At 44.5% G+C, this 20,771-nt stretch overlaps 1 protein-coding gene across 7 annotated transcripts in view; it reads left to right on the forward strand.

Moving 5' to 3' along the window:
- SMARCA2 (SWI/SNF related, matrix associated, actin dependent regulator of chromatin, subfamily a, member 2) overlaps positions 1 to 20,771 on the forward strand; it is a 169,228-nt gene that overhangs the window by 44,662 nt on the left and 103,795 nt on the right. For all 7 annotated transcript variants that reach the window (XR_006741294.1, XR_004987180.2, XM_036433911.2 and 4 more), the window contains 6 exons: positions 1,418 to 1,588; positions 10,871 to 10,924; positions 14,291 to 14,421; positions 14,646 to 14,703; positions 16,902 to 17,002; positions 17,946 to 18,093. Coding sequence is in view for 5 of the 7 variants with exons in the window: in XM_036433911.2 (XP_036289804.1) it covers positions 1,418 to 1,588; positions 10,871 to 10,924; positions 14,291 to 14,421; positions 14,646 to 14,703; positions 16,902 to 17,002; positions 17,946 to 18,093 (663 nt within the window). In the remaining 2 variants the exon portion in view is untranslated. The remainder of the gene's footprint in view (positions 1 to 1,417; positions 1,589 to 10,870; positions 10,925 to 14,290; positions 14,422 to 14,645; positions 14,704 to 16,901; positions 17,003 to 17,945; positions 18,094 to 20,771) is intronic.

Consider the following 20,771-nt stretch of genomic DNA (forward strand, 5'->3'; position numbering starts at 1 on the left):
CAGGAAGAGAAAGGCATGAGCCTCAGCCCACATTATGTTCTGGGGAAATCCCAGGGGACAGTGTGTTTCTTCCTCGCTGATGTTAAGGTTTGCATTTTTTCATTAATTTGGGGGGGGAGGGTGTCCCAGAGAGTAAGCACCCTATTTTAAAATGGGTGCTACTAAATCTTTACCACCTTCTCCTGCCTTCCTCTCCTTTTTGGGGGGAAGAGGAAGACCGCCCAAGATATGTCTAACCAGCGAGGGAGACTGTTTTAGAGCAATCTGAGCCATTAGCAGTCCAATTTGTCTGGTGTAACTGAAGTGAAGCTATATTAGCACTTCAGTAACAGATTGGTTTGACACTAATGATTAGGCATTTGCAAATCATTAATTTTTGCAATTAAATGATGGAATACACAGATAACAGGGAAACTGAAGTTCTCTATCACTCTTTCTTCAAGTGAGATCAACCATAACGGAAAGCAATGAGAGCTCTAATGGCATCTGAGGTCCGTGCTCATCCGCGGGGCCCAGCAGCTGGAGTGAGGGGTGACTCCGCTGTCTCTGTCTCGCGGGCACAGGCTGGAGCGGCACCCCGAAGGCATTCGCTGGGCTCTTCTGTACCTCAGCCGCCTCCTGAGGAGTTTGCGGCCTGTTCCTTCTGTCCTGCGTCACAGGAGGACAATATTTTTGAGGTGTCCTTTTATTTGGGACATAAAAAAAAAAAAAAAAAAAAAAAAAAAAGATTTCTCCTGAAATGTCTCAGAGTACATTAGAGCTTTTATCCCATGTAACCTCATAATGTTGCTGAATGGGAGGCGGAAGGGGCAATGACTTCGTCTGTGTTACTGTTGGGTATACCTACCAGACGTCAGGTAGTAGCTGACTTATCCCCAGTCACCGAGACCCCTAGGACAGTGCCAGTTAATGACAGAAATCCCCCAAATCTGACCGCCCCTACCCACCACAATGTTTGCCATGCTTTTAAGTATAAGAAGTTATTTGTCCAGTGCCCATTTGGTTTCTTTCGCCTTTAGAAATACTTAGTCTCTCCACATTTGATCATATTTGAAAATTTCCAAAATTTGGAAATTGCAAAGTTACGAATAAACTTCAGATGGTGAATTGTCCGGTTTTAACATTTTTTGCGTGTGCAGTTAAAGGAACACAGGAGAACAAAGAGCTGAGGCAGAGCGCTCCATCACACCACATAAACACCGTGGCCATGTGTCCTGACCTGGCCGTGAACCCCGGTGTCCCGGGGTGTAGGCATCGCTGTCCCCTGTGTGGCCGGTCCCAGACTGTGTGCGGGACCCTCGCAGCCTGGAACATTCGCTTTGCCGCACTCGCCACTGGAGTTCAGACTGTCAGGATGAGAGGGAAAAAGCACCTGCAAACTTGCATTAGGCTCTGATCTCGCTTCTCTCCTTAACAGGCTGAAGACGAAGAGGGCTACAGGAAACTGATCGATCAAAAGAAGGACAGGCGTTTAGCTTACCTTTTACAGCAGACCGATGAGTACGTGGCCAACCTGACCAGCCTGGTGTGGGAGCACAAGCAAGCCCAGGCGGCCAAGGAGAAGAAGAAGAGGAGGAGGAGGAAGAAGGTGAGTGCCCGGTGGAGGGACCAGTGTGAGGCATGCATTGCTCTTTCATATATACACTTACCACACTAATAAAAGGTTTAGATTACCGGGTTGCAAAAATTGCTCGTGTAAATGGGTATGGTATGAGAGTGTGGATGAGGCATATCAGACATTGGAGATAAGGGTGTAACGGATAGGATGTATTCAGCTGTAACAATGTGGTTCGTATTCCCATTGTTTCATACAGTATTTAAAAACTAAATACACATGGTCCATCAGAAGAAATGAAACACAGGCACAATTAACTGTTTTCTTCAATGTATTGTAGTGTGGCAGTGTGCTCAGTTAAGAAACTAAAGTGAAAAAGTTAGAAGAAATTGCAGTGTACAGACTGAAAGAAACCATAGAAAGACATGAGAGATAGCTTTGGGAGACTTTGCAAACAAATCTCAGCCTGTTTATTTGGACAGACAGCAATGCCAGAGTTGTCCATTTAGATCAGCAGTCCTGTGTCCCACTGAGAGAAGTGGGCAGGTCAAGGTTTCAGGTGATGATGGAAAACAATACCATTAGGGTAAAATATGTCCTAATTGTCATGAGAAGCAAAAGGTAAGATATAGAATTTCTGCTCTACAGATATTATATCTCAGCTCAAGGGCAACATGCAAGTGTAGGCCGGTGAATATGGCTCTTCTTTGAGTCTTAAGTAGTCTGCGAACAGTTTTTGGTGGATGTTCTGTTTCCATGGTGAATTGTAACTGGCCCGGGTACAAACAGGATGTCTTCCTCAGAATTGGGAAGATTGAGGATGGGTAGCATTTAATTGTTTATTCTCTGCACTGAATAATTGAGCAAAATATTTTTTCCAAAAATAATTAATTTCATGGCTCCTGAATTCTCATACCTGTTTCATCATGAAGGAGGAGCAATGCATGACTGAGAAGGTGCCTGCTTGCTCCTGATCCTTATAGTAGCAGATAGCTTCCCTTCTTGTGAAGATGCATGAGGGGTGTCTCGGGGCTTGGGTTTAGATCTTTCCGTGTTGGGGAATACTTCATTTTCTTGTCAAGGTAGCATTATTGATGTTGCAAAATTTTAGCTCCCAGTATTTAACTTAAAAACTTTTGGAGTTTGTGAAGAGCACAAGGGTAAATAAATGCAATTCTGTACCACTAGGGGCCCAGTGCACCAATTTGTGCACCTTGAAAGGTACTATGGGCCGCGAGGCTGTGGTGGGTCTCAACCCATCCTCCACGCCCCTGCCCAGCCCCTCTCACCGCAGTCCCTGGTCCCCTGTTTGCCTGCAGCCCCACTCCCACCACTGCCACTCCCATGCGCTGACAGCGCTGGCCCCACTCACACCTGCTGATGGGCACAGAGCGATTGGGGCTGGCGCTGTCAGTAGGTGCAAGCAGCAGCTGTTGCTCCAGTTGCCCCTCAGGAGCAGGGGGTGGTGGAGAAACCCTGAGGGGTGACCAGGGCTAGTAGTTGGTTGTTCCACCGTTCGGTCTATTTGCATATTAGCCTTTTATTATGTCGGATTCCATAAGCAGACCCCATGAAATGGCAGCTGTAGTTTTTCTGAATTTAGACATGGATTTTGCAGAGGTTGTCATGGAAAGGTCACTTAGCGTTTTTAATATTAACATTTGTATTCCACATTTCTTTGTGATTAAAAGCTAATGGCCTGATTCTGGCTTAAAATTAATAGATTCCTACCAGGGCGGTAGATCTTCATATCATCGTAGAAAGATACATAGTTGAGTGATAATGATCATGGCTTTATTTTTGTGTTAATTTGTACAGAGCACAAACCTGTCACAGTTTCCATTTCACAACTCTGATGATCTCTAGATTGGCTCTCTACCTCCAAACTCTTGCCTTCCAGTTTGATAATGGCACTTATTCTACTTTCTGCATTTGCTCAGTGACTATTACCTGAACACTTACTTGTGGTGGAGATGCAGTGCTTTGGATGCTGGGAGGGGGAGAATGTAATGGCGAGGAAAGCACTCCTGCCCTCTCAATTTAATCAGAGAGGGAGAAAGAGACAGACAGACAGACAGAAATTAATCAAATGTGCATCTAAATATATAATAATAATCTGAGATGAATGATGTGAAGGAATAATGCTCGTCAATAATTTCCTGATTTCCTGGCAAACGAATAATAGCCAAGCACCTGCAGCCTGCCTTGTGCTACCTCTGGGCACCTCCCGTTGATGATCTCCCATGGCTGACGATGCAGACTTATCACTTGATGGACAGTCCTTTACTTCTTCCCTCCCGTGCTATCAGGATGCCTAGCATTTGGGTCCTCTCTGCTCTCAGCAGGACTAAGGATAACCTTCCTGGGCCATCTTGCTGGCAGAAATGGGAGAAAGCTGTGTCTCTCACGGGGCTTTGAGACTGAGTTCAGAGTGAGTTACCCAATTCCACGAAGAAAGCAGGTGCTTTCAGAAGCTGGTAGTTCGACACTGTGTATTGTCTGTGGTTCTTTGCTCCATCAGAGTGACCGATGGAGAGTTACTTGTTGCAGTTTCTCTGTCTGGAAAGAAACTGCATCTGGAAGCTTAAAAATTCTATGCTTCCCCTTTCAGCATTTTCCCATAAGACTGGCATGCTGAACCTTACTGCATTTTTTTAAATTAGGAAAGGCAACAATAAACCTTTGTTTGGAGAAAACCCTTTCTTACCCAGTGAACTAATAGCATCGAGCTGGTAGCAGCATTTGTAAGACACCTAAGGTAACTCCAAGAGCTGTGCTATTAAAGTTGAGCATGACTGACCTTATAATGGAACTAGAGGCCCAGCGCATGAAATCACGCAAGACCCAGACCTGGCGGGCTGCAGGACTCCGTGTCAAGTCCTGCTGGTGCCGTAGGACCCATTAATGCACCTTCCGGTGGCCATTAGTCTTTGGTCATTACGGCATTACGACCACTAGGTTTTTATTAATAGTTTGTAAAAGGGTTACTTTTTACTTTGCGTTAAACTGATTGTATAATTTTTTTAAAGTATCCCCAATGTAATAGAAAAGACCTGTGTTTTTCCCCATTAGGAGTACATTGTGTTTACTTGTTGATAGTGAATAACAGAGTGGGGTTCCTTTAACCTGCCATGACCTTGTTTAATTTCCTCTTCTCGCCATTAGAGCCCATTTCTATGAAGTACATATTTATAAGTCATTCTGAAACTTCTCCTTCTCATCCTGGTCCTCCACTAATGCCCTTGAAATGGGAGAAAAAATAAGTAGACTGTATATATCTGCTTAAGAGTTAGAGGAGGAATAATTGTTAAAGCATTGAAATGTCTCTGCAGGGGGCAGGATGAAGGCACTGTTATGTGTGCACTTAGCGGGACCTTGAGGTCGCCGGCCTTTGCCATGCCGGTTCTCTAACATCTACCGAGTGACTGACTACAGGATAACCGCGGGGAGGGGGCCACATGAAGCCACAGGGGTTTATACAAATACAGGATTGAACAGGCTACATTAGAAAATTGGACCACTTTCCAAATCATGTTAGCACACAATCACTTAAACCCATAACTGCATAAGAAAACATATCAGACTAATTTGTTCTTACTCCTTACTGGGTATTTCATGAAAAGATCTATTATCTAGTACTTCAGTCTCATGATCTATCAGAAGGTGATTGGTTAGGATTGAAAGTTTCTCTAAAGCATTTTCTATGTTTCCTGATACAGTAAGTACTCGGTAAATCTGAGTTATTTTATCAAGCCATTTTGTGGTGTAAATGTAGGATCATGGTTATTGAAATGTGCTTATAGGATTTTGAAAAGAAATTCTTTTCCCCCTTACCATATATTCTCTGTGCTGTTGAGTAAATAAATAGCCACCTTTTTATTTCCTAGTCGAGGATCAATCAAATATTGCCTTTTAGGATAATGACAGGTTCTTACACTAATGAGGACTACAGTGAGAAAGGAGGATTTATTAACTTGGGTGGATTCTGCTTGTCCCTCCTCAGCTCCTACAAAGAGAATTTGTTGTTATATGGCCTCTGATTTAGAGTGGTGTTTGGTGACAATAAAGCATTTCTTGCAAGGTTTTAGGATGTATTTTTCCTTAAGCTGTGGTTAGGAACCTGTGACCCCGAACCTCCTGCTTAGAAGTCTAGGCATTTTATGAATTCAGCTTCCCAAGTTGTGGCCTTCAGGCTGGAAATAAATATTTAATTCCATATTTCAAACCTTTCAGTGGGCCCTGCAGGCATGGCTCAGTGGTTGAGTGTCAGCCTGTGAACCAGGAGTCGCAGTTTGATTTCTGTTCAGGGCACATGCCCAGGCTGCGGGCTTGATTCTGGGTGAGTGCGCAGGAGGCAGCCGATCAATGATTCTTTCTCATCATTGATGTTCCTCTCTCTCTCCCATTCCCTTCCTGTCTCTGAAATCAATAAAAATATATTCTTTTAAAAATCATTCAATGGGGTGTATACTAGCAGAACTATGTCCCTGTTACTTATTTGTGACATTTCCTGAAGCCCACAACACTAAGGGGAACACCTCAGAGAATCCCCGGAGGACACAACTCTGGGCCAGATCTTTCTCCTTGTGGTGTTTCCCTTTCTTTCTGATATGTCCCCCATCCCCCTCTCTCTCTTTTTCATCAACTATAATTAAAAGTAAAATCAGGACTGGGATGTTTTGGAGGGGGAACCTTTCCAGCTATATATATTATATAATCAATTTCAGAGAGGAAGGGAGAGGGAGAGAGAGATAAAGAAACATCAATGATTTCTTGCAATGCCCCCAACTGGTGGTCGATCCTGAGACCCTGACAGGTGCCCTCACCAGTAACTGAACCTGGATCTCTTGGTTCTTAGGTTGATGCTCAATCACTGAGCCATACTGGCCAGGCTCAGTGCAGTGATAGGAAATGCGTTTTTTGTTTTTTTGTTTTTTTCTTTTTTAGATATCCAAAAATCAGTAAAGCCTCTTGGTGTAATGTTTGGTAGGAAGAGCATCAAATCCAAAATAGTAATGTTGTTGCAACATTTGTTTTAAATTCAGGTTACTCTGCAGTTCTTCTCAATTCTTTTAGGTCTTACATTTCCCCCCAAAGATGACATAGTTTATTGCAGCTTTTCCCTACAAGGACATTTTTGTAGGTAAAAGAGAGGATCTTAGGTAATTCTGGGCACTTGAGTGCAGCGACTGTTGTAAAGATAGGAGAACACAGTGCCACGGCGATTAGATTTGATTAGTTCAGTGTCGGAGTGAGTGAAAGCAGAAGTTTGGATCCAAGTCCTGCTTAACTGGATTGACCAGTTATTTGAGTCAAAATGTTAGAATTGGTTTTCTCTGCAAAGTACAAGCAAAGCAATGTGCAATTGCCTGCTAATTTGATATTCTTGGGTATTTTATTATTGCCTGATCCCCTATCTGAATGCTCAGTGGTCCACTTAAGAGACAATAATAAAAATAACCCTGTGAATTTCTGAAAGCTTAGGTTTCTGTTGAAACAGAACGAGTCTTTAAGAGGCCAGCACATTTGAATGGTGTTTCAGCATATTATAACAACATCTTCTGGGGCTAAAAGACATTCACTTTATGATATAGATTGTAAAGTATTTGGTATAAAACTGTTTGTTTTCAAAATGAGACTGTTTGTGGCCTGTGTTGTGGCAATCTAAATGAAGTGCCCCATTGCAGTCTATTTTCTTAAATTCAACTTAAACCGGATTTTCATGTTTAAAGGAGGAATTTCTTTCCCTCCTTGGCCCCATCGCTGATTATTTTGTGTAGCTTCTGCAAGGAAGATGGGTAACCATGCACATAGCTTTGTTCCTGAGCATTTCTAGGTGGAAGGAAGAAATTGACATTGGCCTTTGGAATTAGGAACCCAAATAAATTGTCTTCTAGTTAAGAGTAATTTGTCTTATATCCCCTCTCAGGACTAGGTTAATTACACTCCTTTTTACCTCCATAAGCATAATTAGTTCCAAATTTTTTGCAGGTAGGAAGAAGGTAGTGCAGAGTTCCCTTAGTCCTAATTAATGGATGAACGCCAGTGTTTTGTTTTTAATCAGTGGAAGTAGTCTCAGGTCAGTGATACTGATAGAATGTGTTTGCAGTCACATGATCGAGATTACTGTATGTGAAAATCCCTCAGGCACTAGCAGCCATTTCACCTGGTGCTTAGAGACCGTCCAAAGTTAGCTCACAGTGTGTTTGGAGTTCACCTTGAACCCAAAAATGGGAAGTGTCTTGTTTGGTTTTTTTTTCTTGTTTGGGGTTTTTCTTGAGGGGTAGAGGGAATAAAATACCAGTTTGATGTGAGAACGTGGTGTGAGAACCAGAAACCTTCAAACTGAAAGAATCCTAAGCATGATGGGAGAACTTTACATCTCCTGCCATAGAGTAGACTGCCACCTGGCTTCCACTCATAACAACATAGCGGAATTGGGTGAAAATTACAGGGCATACAAGAGAAGTCTCATAGAGCACCAGTTCAATGAGGAATTGTGTCTGTGTTCTTAACCCTTTTGACTTGCAAATATATTGGCACCTAATTATAATAATAATAATAATAATAATAATAATAATAATAATAATAGTTCACTGATCATATGCATTGTTTTTGTTGCTTGCATTCATTCACTCATTCATTCATTAATCAAATATGTATTCAGTGCCCTTTAAATGCAGGTACACTGGGAGGTGTGGGCATAGATAAGTGAACAAAGCAGACTGAAACCCCTAACCCTGTAATCTTATGAAGCGGTTTTCAGACAGTGCTGTAGCAGTCTTAGGTAGACATATGAGAATAGCCTTCTGTCTACTGTTGATTCTTTTACATTGTAGAGATTAATTCTCATGGTATGTGTTGTATGTGGCATTAAATTGTATATATTGAAATAGTGATCCAGTCCTACATGGTAACAGGGACTATTACTGTCCATAATATTTTTTAAAAAAGGGAGGGATGGTGATCAAGACATGCAAGGTTTGCTCAAGGTCACAGAGTGAAGGTCTCTTGCACTTAGTGACACAGCTAGGATTCAAATGCAAGTCATCTAATTCCAGAACCAAGTTTCTTACATGTAGTATCACATTGCTTCTCAAATTTGATACCTAGTGGAATTATTTTTTAAGTCAGTTTAGAGGATTTTAAGTAATGGAAGGGTCTGATTATGAAGCAGTTTTGAGATAACACCCTTACTGGTCTCCAGCATATTCATAGGAAAGTGTCCTTCGGAGTTGTTTTGATTTTATTATTTATGGTCCTTCAAGCTTTTTAAGGTGCTATTCACTGAAATGGTGATCCAGTTCCACTAGCAAGCTATTGGAAATTGGCTTATTCATTATCTCATTTGATTTTCTTTGTTGGCCAAATTGGTAGCTCATTTCTGATTTGTATGGAAAGAATGGTGGGATTAATTGACTTTCTCCCATTAATTAAAACAGTTGCCTGAATACTGTGCCTGAGAACTCCAGAAGTTGGTGATAGAGATGGTTTCTTTTCTGAGTCTTTTCTGCTATTATTCTCTCTGTACTCCCAGCCTAGACATAGGGCCTGGTGCTTTTCGATACTGATCATTTCATTTTGACTTGTAGACATTTCCACTTTGGGGTGGTGTGAATAGAAACTTAAATTCTTGGGAAATCATAACCAAAGGGCAATGTTTTGTTTTGTTTTATTTTCTATCTTTGGTGCCTTGTGCTTTAACAAATACGCACCCACATACAAGAAAGTTATAAGAAAACTTCAAATATTTCAAACATTTATAAATACTGCATTTCTTCAGTATGGCCAAAAGCCTGAATTTTAGACATTAAACATTTTCTATAAAAGCTGTTTTGTCAAGAGACAATTGAGTTATTCACACGGAAAGCAAATATGTGTTATATAATCAATGCCTTAAGTAAACAAAATGTAGTTAATATTGATTCTGTATCAATATATATTTTCATTTAATTAAAGGGTCCAGGGGAGGAAAGGTTATTTTCTTAAATGTCTTTTTTTTAAAAGTATATTTTATTGATTTTTTTACAGAGAGGAAGGGAGAGAGATAGAGAGCTAGAAACGTCAATGAGAGAGTAACATCGACCAGCCGCCTCTTGGACACCCCCTACCGGGGATGTGCCCGCAAACAATGTACATGCCCTTGACCGGAATCGAACCCGGGACCTTTCAGTCCGCAGACTGACGCTCTACCACTGAGCCAAACCGGTTTTGGCTATTTTCTTAAATGTCTTGATAAAGCAAATGACCGAAGTTTTTTTCTTCTTCTTCTCATTATACTACCCTGAAGTAGTATAGCTTTCCAGCAATAACTTTAAAATAAGTATTCTATAAAAGTGATGTGCAGGATTTCACTTGTTAAAGAAGTTGTTGCATATGGAAGACATTTTAGACTAGTTTGTGTATATTACTGACGAGACTCTCTTGGGAATGTACAAAATGGGGCATTATCTTAGCTTTCCATGTAGGCTGTCTCTGAGGCTCTTAGAGGTTAATGCACTAAGATATTGGAATATTTAAGACACGGTGGATCACAGAATTTTTCATGAGATCACAGTACCTGCTTCGAATTTTCCCCTATACCCACTGTGTAAATACTTTCTATCATGAAAGCCCATTAGGTAGAGTGAACAACATTTGGAGAACTCACAGAATTTTATATCATTTTGTATTCTTATGACTCAAGAGTGGTTCAGAGTTTATTCTCAATGGATACTTTCAGAAAACCCGCTAAAGGAATAGGGAAGTTTTGCTGTCTGCATCCGGGTGTGTCTTCCCAGTGCCAGGACCGGGAACGCTGCAGCCTCTGGCCTCTCTCCCGTTCTCGCTCCCTTTCTCACTCTTGCTCTCAGCACTGCCAATGCCTCAAGCTCTTTGGGTCCTAGAATACACAATCCACAGATCTCTAGTGTGCTGGCCTTGAGTCACACCTGGCTTTCAAGAGCACTCTACAAGTTGCTAATAAAATACACACTTTGTCTTAGACAGTAAAAATAAAAGGCATGACCCCATGGACAGATAGTAGTGTGGTGAAGGCTTGGGAGTGGTGGGTGCAGGGTGAAGGGAATCAATAGGAAAACACACACACACACACACACACACACACACACACATACACACACCCCACAAAGGGGACATCTGTAATACTTTGAGCAATAATGATAAATTAAAAATAAAAGGCACAAATATTAAGTTTCCCTCGGTGAGGGTGAGTAGTAATGCAGTGCTGTCACGTACCCCAGTGTTACCGTGAAGCCCTCCGTGTCCCCATCTCCTGGGCTGCCCCATAACATGTGACACATTGTCGTTTTACAGAAGGCCGAAGAGAATGCAGAGGGAGGAGAGTCTGCCCTGGGACCGGATGGAGAGGTAAGGGACTTTGCATCCATTTCTACTGTGTTCTACTCCGTGAGTCCCTGCCGTGCCTCACCATACATATCACTGTCTTTGTATACTAATTTTGTTTTTGTTCAGCTGTTCATCTTTAAGTAAAAGAGAGTAGTCTATCAGCATAGTATAAAAGGGATAAAATGAAAAATAATCTACTGCCTTCTCAGACTACCCATCAACTGATGTTAAGTTCCTTGTGTACCATTTGAGAATTTTCTGTGCACATATAAGCATATGTTTTGGAATACACAGAATGTGTAAAATCTTAAGTGATTCTATAATTACATTTGCAGAAGCAAATGATACAGAAGCATAAACTGTGACCCAGTTTCCTTAGTTCATTACTAATTTGAAATTATAAAACTCCATAGGCCAAACAATTTACATACTTGGTTAACTTATTTTTTAAAGAAGTATATTTTTTATTGATTTCAGAGAGGGATAGAGAGAGAAAAGCATCAATGATGAATGTGAATCATTGATCAGCTGCCTCCTGCAGGCCCCACACTGGGGATTGAGCCTGCAGCCCAGGCCGGGAATCAAACCATGACCTCCTCGTTCATAGGTCGATGTTCAACCCCTGAGCCACACGGGCTGGGCTTGTTAACTAATTTCTTTGAAATCTTCTGCAGGCTTATGATGTCAGCTCACCAACATATTCCTAAGTTTTTTCTAGTATTTCCCAAAGTCCCCTGAATCATGAGAACACAGTTATTCATTTATTGGATTTTTTTTTCCCCTCTGAAAACTCCAAGTCCCCTGGCAGTGATCCACCCGAGGAGGCTTACTCCCGGAGCAGGGTGCGGGGGGAGCTAGCTGGCTTCAATCTGCCGCCTCCCCTCGCAGATTCGGATAAACCTGCTCGGAGTTTTGGGGTGGGTGGAGGTTGCCTCTTCCTGTCCTAGAATCACTGCACGTGAGACGTGTTGTGGATGTGAGCAGCCTGGATACAGAAGAAAGGTCGAAACCACCCGTCTATGCAGAAGCCCCTCGAACAACAAACGTCGCTTTCCCACGGCGATCCATCACTGGGAAAGACAGGACGGGATAAGTGTCTGGTGTGTGAGAGACTCTCTGTGGGCTGTGAAGGGGGAAGAACACTACACATCAGAGCACTTAGAAACACTGTCCTTTGTAAAAGCCCCGCCTGACCTACGCTGGCCTCACACCGTCTGTGATTAACAAGCACCGGGGAGAGGTTTAACGCCTTACAGTGAGAGCCCTTAATCTCTCACTGCCTCTTGGGGAAATTACCTACTGATCGAGGGCCTGTGACATACACATTTTTTTTTCTTCTTCTTTCAATCTCAGCACATGCATGCTCTGTCCACGGCAGTTGATGAAGTGGACATCTTGCTCGGGTTGTTTTGAAATAAGTTTCCTGTTACACTGACAGGCCGCTCATTCGTGCTTCTGCCAAAGTTGTCATTCCAGCCGCGGGGACCCTGGTTTTCTTTGAGGCATGGCACCAGAAGCAGTGGGATAAGTTGTAATAGTCCAAGATCCTGGAGTATGATTTTTCCATGGGAGATAATAGTCAGTGGTGGATTTCCTTCTTGATGGTGTGAGCATGCCAGTGACCTTTTACGTTAACGAGGAACAAGTGGCATCTTGGCATATAAAGTAACGGTGTTCATGACCACGGCCTCAGCACACGTAAAGGAAGAACAGTGATAGCCTAGGCAGGGGTCCTCAAACTTTTTAAAGTGGGGGCCAGATCACGGTCCCTCAGAGAGCTGGAGGGCCGGACTATATGAACTACTAATTCCTACTGTAACACCTCGGCTGCGCTCACTGCCCAAAAAACCTGGCGGGCCGGATCAGACTCCTCTGCGGGCCGCATGTGGCCCGCGGGCCGTAGTTTGAAGACGCCTGAGGCGAGCCTTTTCTTTCCTCAAAGGTTACGTTTGTGGATAATTGCTGATGTGTTGTTTCTTATTCTGACAGCACTTTGAGGGAAACTAGGGGAGGTTCCTTGTCTATTAGATTTAGACAGTAACCTAGAGAAGACTATTTTTCCTGTCATTTTTATTTAACCCCAAATAAGAGTAATATATCAGATATAAAGACAGTAAAACAATAAGCATACTGTAAAATTACAGTGGGGAGAGTAGGGAGATCTGGGGGAGATAAGAGATCAACCGAAGGATTTGTATACATGCATCTAAGTACGACCAATGGACACAAAACTCTGGGGAGGGAGGGTATGTATGGGGGGGGCAATGTTAAAATATGTACACAGATAATAATTTAATAAAAATAATAATAATAAAATCCAAAAAGATTAAAAAAATTAAAAATAATTAAAAAAAATTAAAAAAAAGAGTAATATATAAGAAAAATGCTTGGAATGAATGAATAGTCTAAAAACAGTGGGTTTTGTAACTCTTACAGAGATAGGTAACTGCAAAGACCCACAGGTCCATTTCCAAACAGACCTCGTGCCTGGCCTCTGTCCGGGAGGCACAATTCCCTCCCACCCCTAACAGTCCCTCGGGGAGGATCACTCCATACTCAGGCCTCACACAACAGCGGATTCTCTGAAGGAGGTTAAGCACAGCCTCTGCAATAACATTTATTTGCTAATTTTTGGAGCAAGCCAGTTTTCATTGAGAGTCTGATAACGAACTTCCGCTCAGTCTTGGTCTATTCTGCAGATTTCAGATGAACGGAGCTTCCGGCTGTATCACATACCCAGCACCAATGGTTGGTCTAGTTACCTGGTGGTTTGGATTTGGATCAAGGACACTGGTTTCGCTAAGCCAAACCGGCCAGTAATGAGATGATAACAAGTTACATACTTTTTTCTTTTCCCATTCTCTCTGAAACCATAAGTTTGCCACAGTCGTTATCTGAGGGAGGGTGTTATTCTTTGGGGGTTGAGGTTCTTCATTGCAAATGACAAAAATGAGCTCTGCCTGATTTGAGTAACAAGGGAATGCATTAACAGGATATTGGATAATTCATCAGATCTCCAGGGAGCCTGGAGAGCTGGGCTGGACGCTACACCTGGTATTATACACACAGTGGTCAGTGAGGACACGGCCGGCACAGGAGCAGGCAGGAGCTTGGCTCAGCCAGGACCCCCGTCACGGTTCTGCTGCCACTGGGGTCTGCCCTCCTGCCAGTGTGCCTGTTGGCCCCTACGACCTTGAACTTCTAGCTCCCAATTCAGAGCCTTGGTGAGTGCATCCATTTGAGGGAGCTGAGGTCTTTTGCTGGTGACATTTCCAATCACAAAACAAGGCTCCAGATGCTGGCAGCCAGAAGGCTGAGAGGTGCCCCATGCAGAACTGGGAGAACACCAGGTGGTGACGTGTTTTTGGTTTTTTCTCTCCTTTCTAGCCGATAGACGAGAGCAGTCAGATGAGTGACCTTCCTGTCAAAGTAACTCACACAGAAACCGGCAAGGTCCTGTTTGGACCAGAAGCACCCAAAGCAAGTCAGCTGGACGCCTGGTTGGAAATGAACCCTGGGTGAGTGTTAAAGCGGAATTATTGGCGTTCTTTGGCTTTTTCAATTTTTGTGGTCCTTGTCAAACCTTGGACCTAAAGCAATGCAACCTATGCTGAAGGGGTTAAAGGTGGTACCTGAGTTTGTCATGCGCACACTGAACATGCTGATTAAGTCATGCATGCATATTTTGTCTTATAATTCACAGAACTAAGCTCTGTCTCCTTCCCCACCCCTTTCCCTGTAGCTATGAAGTTGCCCCCAGGTCCGACAGCGAAGAGAGTGATTCTGATTATGAGGAGGAGGTACGTATGTGCATCTGAGTTCATTGGTTTGAAAGTTTATGAGGGAAGCACCTGTGTCCTTCTGTATTCCTGTTTTCAGCATTGGCCTTTGGGTAATGACGGGGGCTGAGGGCGTGCCTCGCCCTGTAGTGACCTCTCGGGGGCTCCTGACCAATGGGGGGACTTGGTGAATTCTAAATTCATTTGGGACCAAGAAAGAGAAGCCGTCATTAAATCAGAAGGGGCAGAGAACAACTGTCTTTTGGGGAGAACTGAACCCATGCCTCCAAGTGGCTCACTCTGGGGGTTCGCCGCCTCAACATTTCTGAAGTTCTTTGGGCCTTCGCATCTGTTTGAAATGGGAAGTCCAGGAACTTAGACGAAAAGGGCAACTTGGGCTTGGTTTAATGCCTGAATTAATCCCCTTGATTTCCCTTTAAATGTGATTCTTGTTTGAAGTCCTTGGGACATACGTGTTACCAAAAAGAGAAGCACATTTTTCAGTCTCTTGGAAGAAATACTCAGTATATCCAGAACCTAAAATAGTAATCCTGTATGCTTTTCATAGGATTATAAAATAAGAATGTTTACATCGATCATGAAAAGCTTAACAATTACAAATAGATTTTAAAAAATATTTCTATCTCCTCCATCTCTGTTGTTCGTGTGTGGTCCCTGAGTGGGATTTTTGCCGTGTGGCGGAATCCTGGTTCAGAGTGGCCACGGCACAGCAGCCACAGACTGAGCAAAGCTGCCTTGCCGAAGAGCTCGCTGGGGTTTTAAGACATTTATTATTTCCTTCTATTGTGTGGATCTAGGTTTTCTAAATCAACCTATTGTGGACACTATGCAAAAAGGAAAAATAAAAATTATATTTTTACAAAAACATGCTACTAAAAAGCAAGTATTTTTACAGGCATGCCTTTTTTTTTTTTTTTTTTTTTTTTTTTTTTTTTTTTTTTGAGGCAGGCCATTTTTTTTCTGGTATATTTGAAGCTTATAAAATCACTTTTAAAAACATTTCTTGTTGACTCAAATACCTGGGCCCATACATGCTCCGTTGGAAGAGCCTTCTCATTCAGAGAGCCAGGGAAGGACAGAGATGGGATGCAGTGGACCCTTTAGCCCCGAATGCCAGCCCGCAGGACCGCCAGCTGCCGGCAGCCCCAACGGCCAGAATAGAGTGAACCTGCCATCTGGGGCCTGCCACTCGCTCATGGCAAGTCCTGTCCCCTCTCAGCACTTCACTTCCCGCCTGGAAAATGAGGAGCGGGGCTGATTCCTGCTCACCCCCTGCTCTCAATCATCCGTCATTATAGGTCTGATTTTCAGAACTAATATTGTGTCCCTTTGCATTTTTTCACTTGAGAATTATGGAAAAGCATTGATCTCTTTTTTTTAATATATTTTATTTTTCACAGAGAGGAAGGGAGAGGGATAGAGAGCTAGAAACATCGATGAGAGAGAAACCATGACCATCTGCCTCCTGCACACACACACCCCCACCGGGGATGTGCCTGCAACCAAGGTACATGCCCTTCACTGGAATCGAACCTGGACCCTTCAGTCCGAAGACTGATGCTCTATCCACTGAGCCAAATCGGTTTTGGCCATTGTTCTCTTTAAATCCACCTTTGAAGGAAATCCTACTGGATTATCTGGAAAGTTAGTCTCCCACACCAGTGGTTCCTGGTGGGCACAGTGAACGTTTAGTGACGCTCTCACACAGCACAGTGGAGCACAGTGCATGGTGGCCAGGTGGGGCGATGATGAATCCTTCGGCGAGTTATGGACAGTTTTCATCAAAATGCTCAGAAGTGCATGGTGTGAAGACCCACAGAAAGCCACGTGACTACAAGCCCCAGCCCGCACTGCAAACGCCCGGGTCGTCAAAACCCACTGGCCCATCTGATAGGGCAGCCTTAGGAGCGGGACAAGGCGAACCTGTCTAGACCCTGGCCGCAGAGAGACGATGTAGAATGTGGCTGAGTGAGTGAGAGACGTGGGGACAGGACTCGTAGATGACCAAGCAGTGGTGGCTCCTCTGAGGGTCACCTTCCTCCTCCTCGCACTGAGTTATTTAAAAGCAATGGAAAGATCTACTTCCTCCTTCGTTTTATTTACTTCACTTGTGAAGCTGAACCCTCTTTAATCTCTTTTTGGAAAATGCCTACCATAAGAGAGTCACTTGTCAGGATGGAATCTTTGTTTCTTCCCAGGATGAGGAGGAGGAGTCCAGTCGGCAGGAAACGGAAGAGAAAATACTTCTGGATCCGAACAGTGAAGAAGTCTCTGAGAAGGACGCTAAGCAGATCATTGAGTGAGTCTCTCTCACCAGTGTCCTTCCTTGCAGATCCGTGTCGTGACCTAAATTAGGCTTTGGGAATTTTCTTTTGGGAAGTTTGGAGGCAGGAGGCTGACTTTGTGCCCACACTCCGCCTGAATCGCTGCTGTCAGAAGTCACCACTGGGCTCCAGCTACTGGGCCCGGGGCTCCCGGCTGCTCCTCTCCCCCCTCTGACCTCTTCTCCCTCCCCAATTCCCACCCCCAGCTCTGGCTAACTCCTGGGCTCCGCACCTGTCACTGCTCTCTGCCCCAGACTGAGCTGAACACACCGCCCTTCCTTCCTCCCTCGGTGGCATCAGCACTCACCCAGAAACCCAAGGAGAGACAACATGAATTCATGCATGGGTGGGGGCCAGACAGCCTGGTCAGGGGGAGGGAACATGGGAGGTTGGCCATCCTGCCTGCTGGTTGAACTCCTGGTTGAGAGGACAATTTGCATATTAGCCTTTTATTATATAGGACATACACTGAGTGGCCAGATTATTATGCATTCATAGATCACAATAATCTGGCCACTCAGTGTATCTTTACGTCCCAAGAGCCTAAGACAGTTTTCCAAGGCAAAGTGTTCATCTGCAGGTGCGCTTCATGTTAGTATTGGTCACTGGGGGTCACGCCAGCCTGCATTCGTATCCTGACTCCACTAGTTTTATGTGGCAGGAAATCCACTTACCTCTCTGAGCCTGAGATTCTCCAAGTGCATGAAACGGGGATGAAATGAATAAGTCTGCCTCGCTCTGTTTTTGTGAGAATTACAGATAATGTGTTTTAATTGCCAGGCAATTAAATAGTAGGTGATAAATAAGCCGTACTTACTGCAGCTATTTTAGGCTTCCCGTTCATCTTTTTGAATGGGTGGAAATAAAAACACACGCACCCAGATGTCTGAGCATGATCCTCCCCTGTCTCTGTCCCAGGACGGCCAAGCAGGACGTGGATGATGAGTACAGCATGCAGTGCAGTGCCAGAGGCTCCCAGTCCTACTACACGGTGGCCCACGCCATCTCCGAGAGGGTGGAGAAGCAGTCTGCCCTCCTCATCAATGGGACCCTGAAGCACTACCAGGTAACCCTGGGGCTCCTGGCTCCTCGGCAGATCACCAGCTCCCACCTCGTCTGCACTGGCGAGTATCCCGTGCACGGTTCAGTGGCTTACGCAGGTCGCTGGGGAGAAGGCATTCTAGGTCCCCCAGCTTACAGTCCTGACAGTCTCTCCATTCTGCCTGTAATCCTGCTCGGAGAGCGCTTCCATCTGACCATCCCTGCCAGGGCATATCTGCTTTCTCTTCTGGGGTTTGGGGATGAATTGGCTTGCCATCTGGAACCATTTCACCACGGATCACTACAGAACGGAAAATCCAGCCACACTTGATGCGTGTCGGGAACATGAACCTAACTGGGGAGCAAACGAAGTATTTCTTCAGGAATCGCACTGGTGGCCCAAGTCCAGTGCCATGGGTCCAGCAGTCGCTGTCTACTCCGCTTACACTTTTGTCTTTTCCAGTCTCAGTAAAGTGGTGAGCATCGGTGCTATGGTGAAAACTGGGCTGTAAATATAACACATTTCATGTGACCTGTGTGGAACGAGGTCAGCCGCTGTCTTCTTTCTCTCCTCCCACTTTATAGTGTTTCCCAAAGTGTGTTCCTTGGGACATTCGTCCCATGAGATGTACCTCAAAAAGAAAAAGAAAAATTGGTCCCATGATCAAATAAATATGAGAGATACAACCCACTATAACGAAGATTACCATATAATTTACTGTTTCAAACGTGGGTACTAATGAGAGTGATGAACAGGGGTCCTTTTTATTGATAATGGGCATAACTCAGGACCATCCTGAGCCATCCAGCCACATGGGCACCCGGACAGGATCCCTCCTGATAGTCCGTGCTGCATGCCAGCACATCCATGACTCTACAAGTATCCATGTGTAATCACTGCAATCAGTATTATGTCATAAAATAACTAACCTTCTATCAATAGTTCCCAAGATTCTTTGACTCCCCCACCTTCTGTTCATATAGCACCCATTAGAAACCACATGCTTCAGGCCACCAGTCCTCACATATTTTGGACTTGGAGTCCTCTACACACTGGCCCTGCATCTGCTGCCGTGGCCTGGGGTACAGCCAGGGTGACTGTCCCCAGCCCCGCCGGCTTCACGGTGCAGAAAAGGACAGTTCATTCCCCACAGTTTTAGTGAATTTCTAGTCCCTTCTGCTGCCAGTTTCTGCTTCTGTTTTATCTGGGATTGACACAGATGCAGAATTCAGACCCTTAGCCAGTTTCCATTTAAAAAAGGAATCTGCCACCTCCCAGGGTCCACGTGTTCCCGGCCTTCCTTCCGTTGGCTTTCCTGGGATCTGGAGGTCTTTGCAGGCACACAGGTCCTCCGAACCAGCGGCTGTGGCTCCGTCCTTTCCTCACGTCCCCTCCTGTCTTTGGCCCCTGGTTCGAGGCTCTTCCCATTTCCCTTCTCTGTCTGGGTGCTGCAGTTTTTGGAAACCCCCTGGGGTGGCGTGGAGTCTGCGTGGCACAGAGACCCAGGCGGCTCTGGAAGTGTGGAGGCCAGCGCACGGCTCCCCTGGGGAACAGCCTGGACCACACGGCCCGGGATGGTGGCATAGGCACCCAGCCGCTTCTCGGTGCGTGTGCATAGGCCAGCGGCTTATTGTCCCCTTGGAAAGCTTCTGAAAGGAGTTACACCTGACACACCTTGGTGTCCACCTGCCATAGCTCCTTCCACAGAATAATCACTTAATATATTTTAAAATAAGTTACTTCTTTCTTACACTAAACATATTAAAATTAACATTTTCCTAAGCATGACTCAATGAGCAAGCTCAATTGCTTTTAGCTAATATAAAGATATTGATATATATAGATACTAATATCTATATCTATCTATCTGTCATTGATCCTTCCTTTTAAATCCAGCCTGGCCAGTGTGACTCAGTGGATGAGTATCAACCTATGAAGCAGGAGGTCACAGTTCTGTTCCCGGTCAGGGTACATGCTCTGCCAGGATTGCAGGCTCAATCCCAGTGTGGGGCTTACAGGAGGCAGCCAATCAATGATTCTTTCAGATGATTGATGTTTCTCTCTCCCCCTCTCCCTTCTTCTCTGACATCAATAAAAATTATTTAATAAAAAAACCCCACAAACCCACATTGGCAGTATAAGGGGAAAAGGGAATTGATATTGGGAGAGACAGGAGTAACAATTTTGGATTTTCACCAGCCTTTTTTGTACTTGACAGGCTGCAAAGCTGCATCTCAGGGCAGAGCTTTTGTGCTTTACAAATACGTGGAGTGTATCTGTGGGCAGTCAGCTTCCATAGGCTGCCCTTGGGGAGTGCCATATAGCATTTCCATGTGCTACCCTGCCCAGGAGGTGTGCCCCCACTGGGAAATGCTCCTCAGGTCCAGCAGCCACCCCTGGCTCCCTGGTCACCTGGCTTCCTCACCAAGGGCAGCCCACCGCCCAGAGGGCGGGGCCCCTTTGCCAAGGAGGCTGTTTCCAATGATCTGTGACCTGCGAGCCAAACCTGCCCTCTGGTCTGTCTGTCCTTAATCCTCACGTTGGCTTTTTGTTCCTGGAGTGGTTGGAATGGTGTTGGCATTGGGTTTCCTTCATTTATAACAATTCTAGAATGTCCTGCACTGTGAAATGCTAAGTAGGGATGAGCAGCAAAGCTGCTTAAAACCCTACCCGTCTGCTCCAGCCCGTCGTTCCTAAATCTG

The sequence above is a fragment of the Pipistrellus kuhlii genome, unplaced genomic scaffold, assembly GCF_014108245.1.
Source record: "Pipistrellus kuhlii isolate mPipKuh1 unplaced genomic scaffold, mPipKuh1.p scaffold_m20_p_12, whole genome shotgun sequence".
In the NCBI taxonomy this organism is placed as follows: Eukaryota; Metazoa; Chordata; class Mammalia; order Chiroptera; family Vespertilionidae; genus Pipistrellus; species Pipistrellus kuhlii.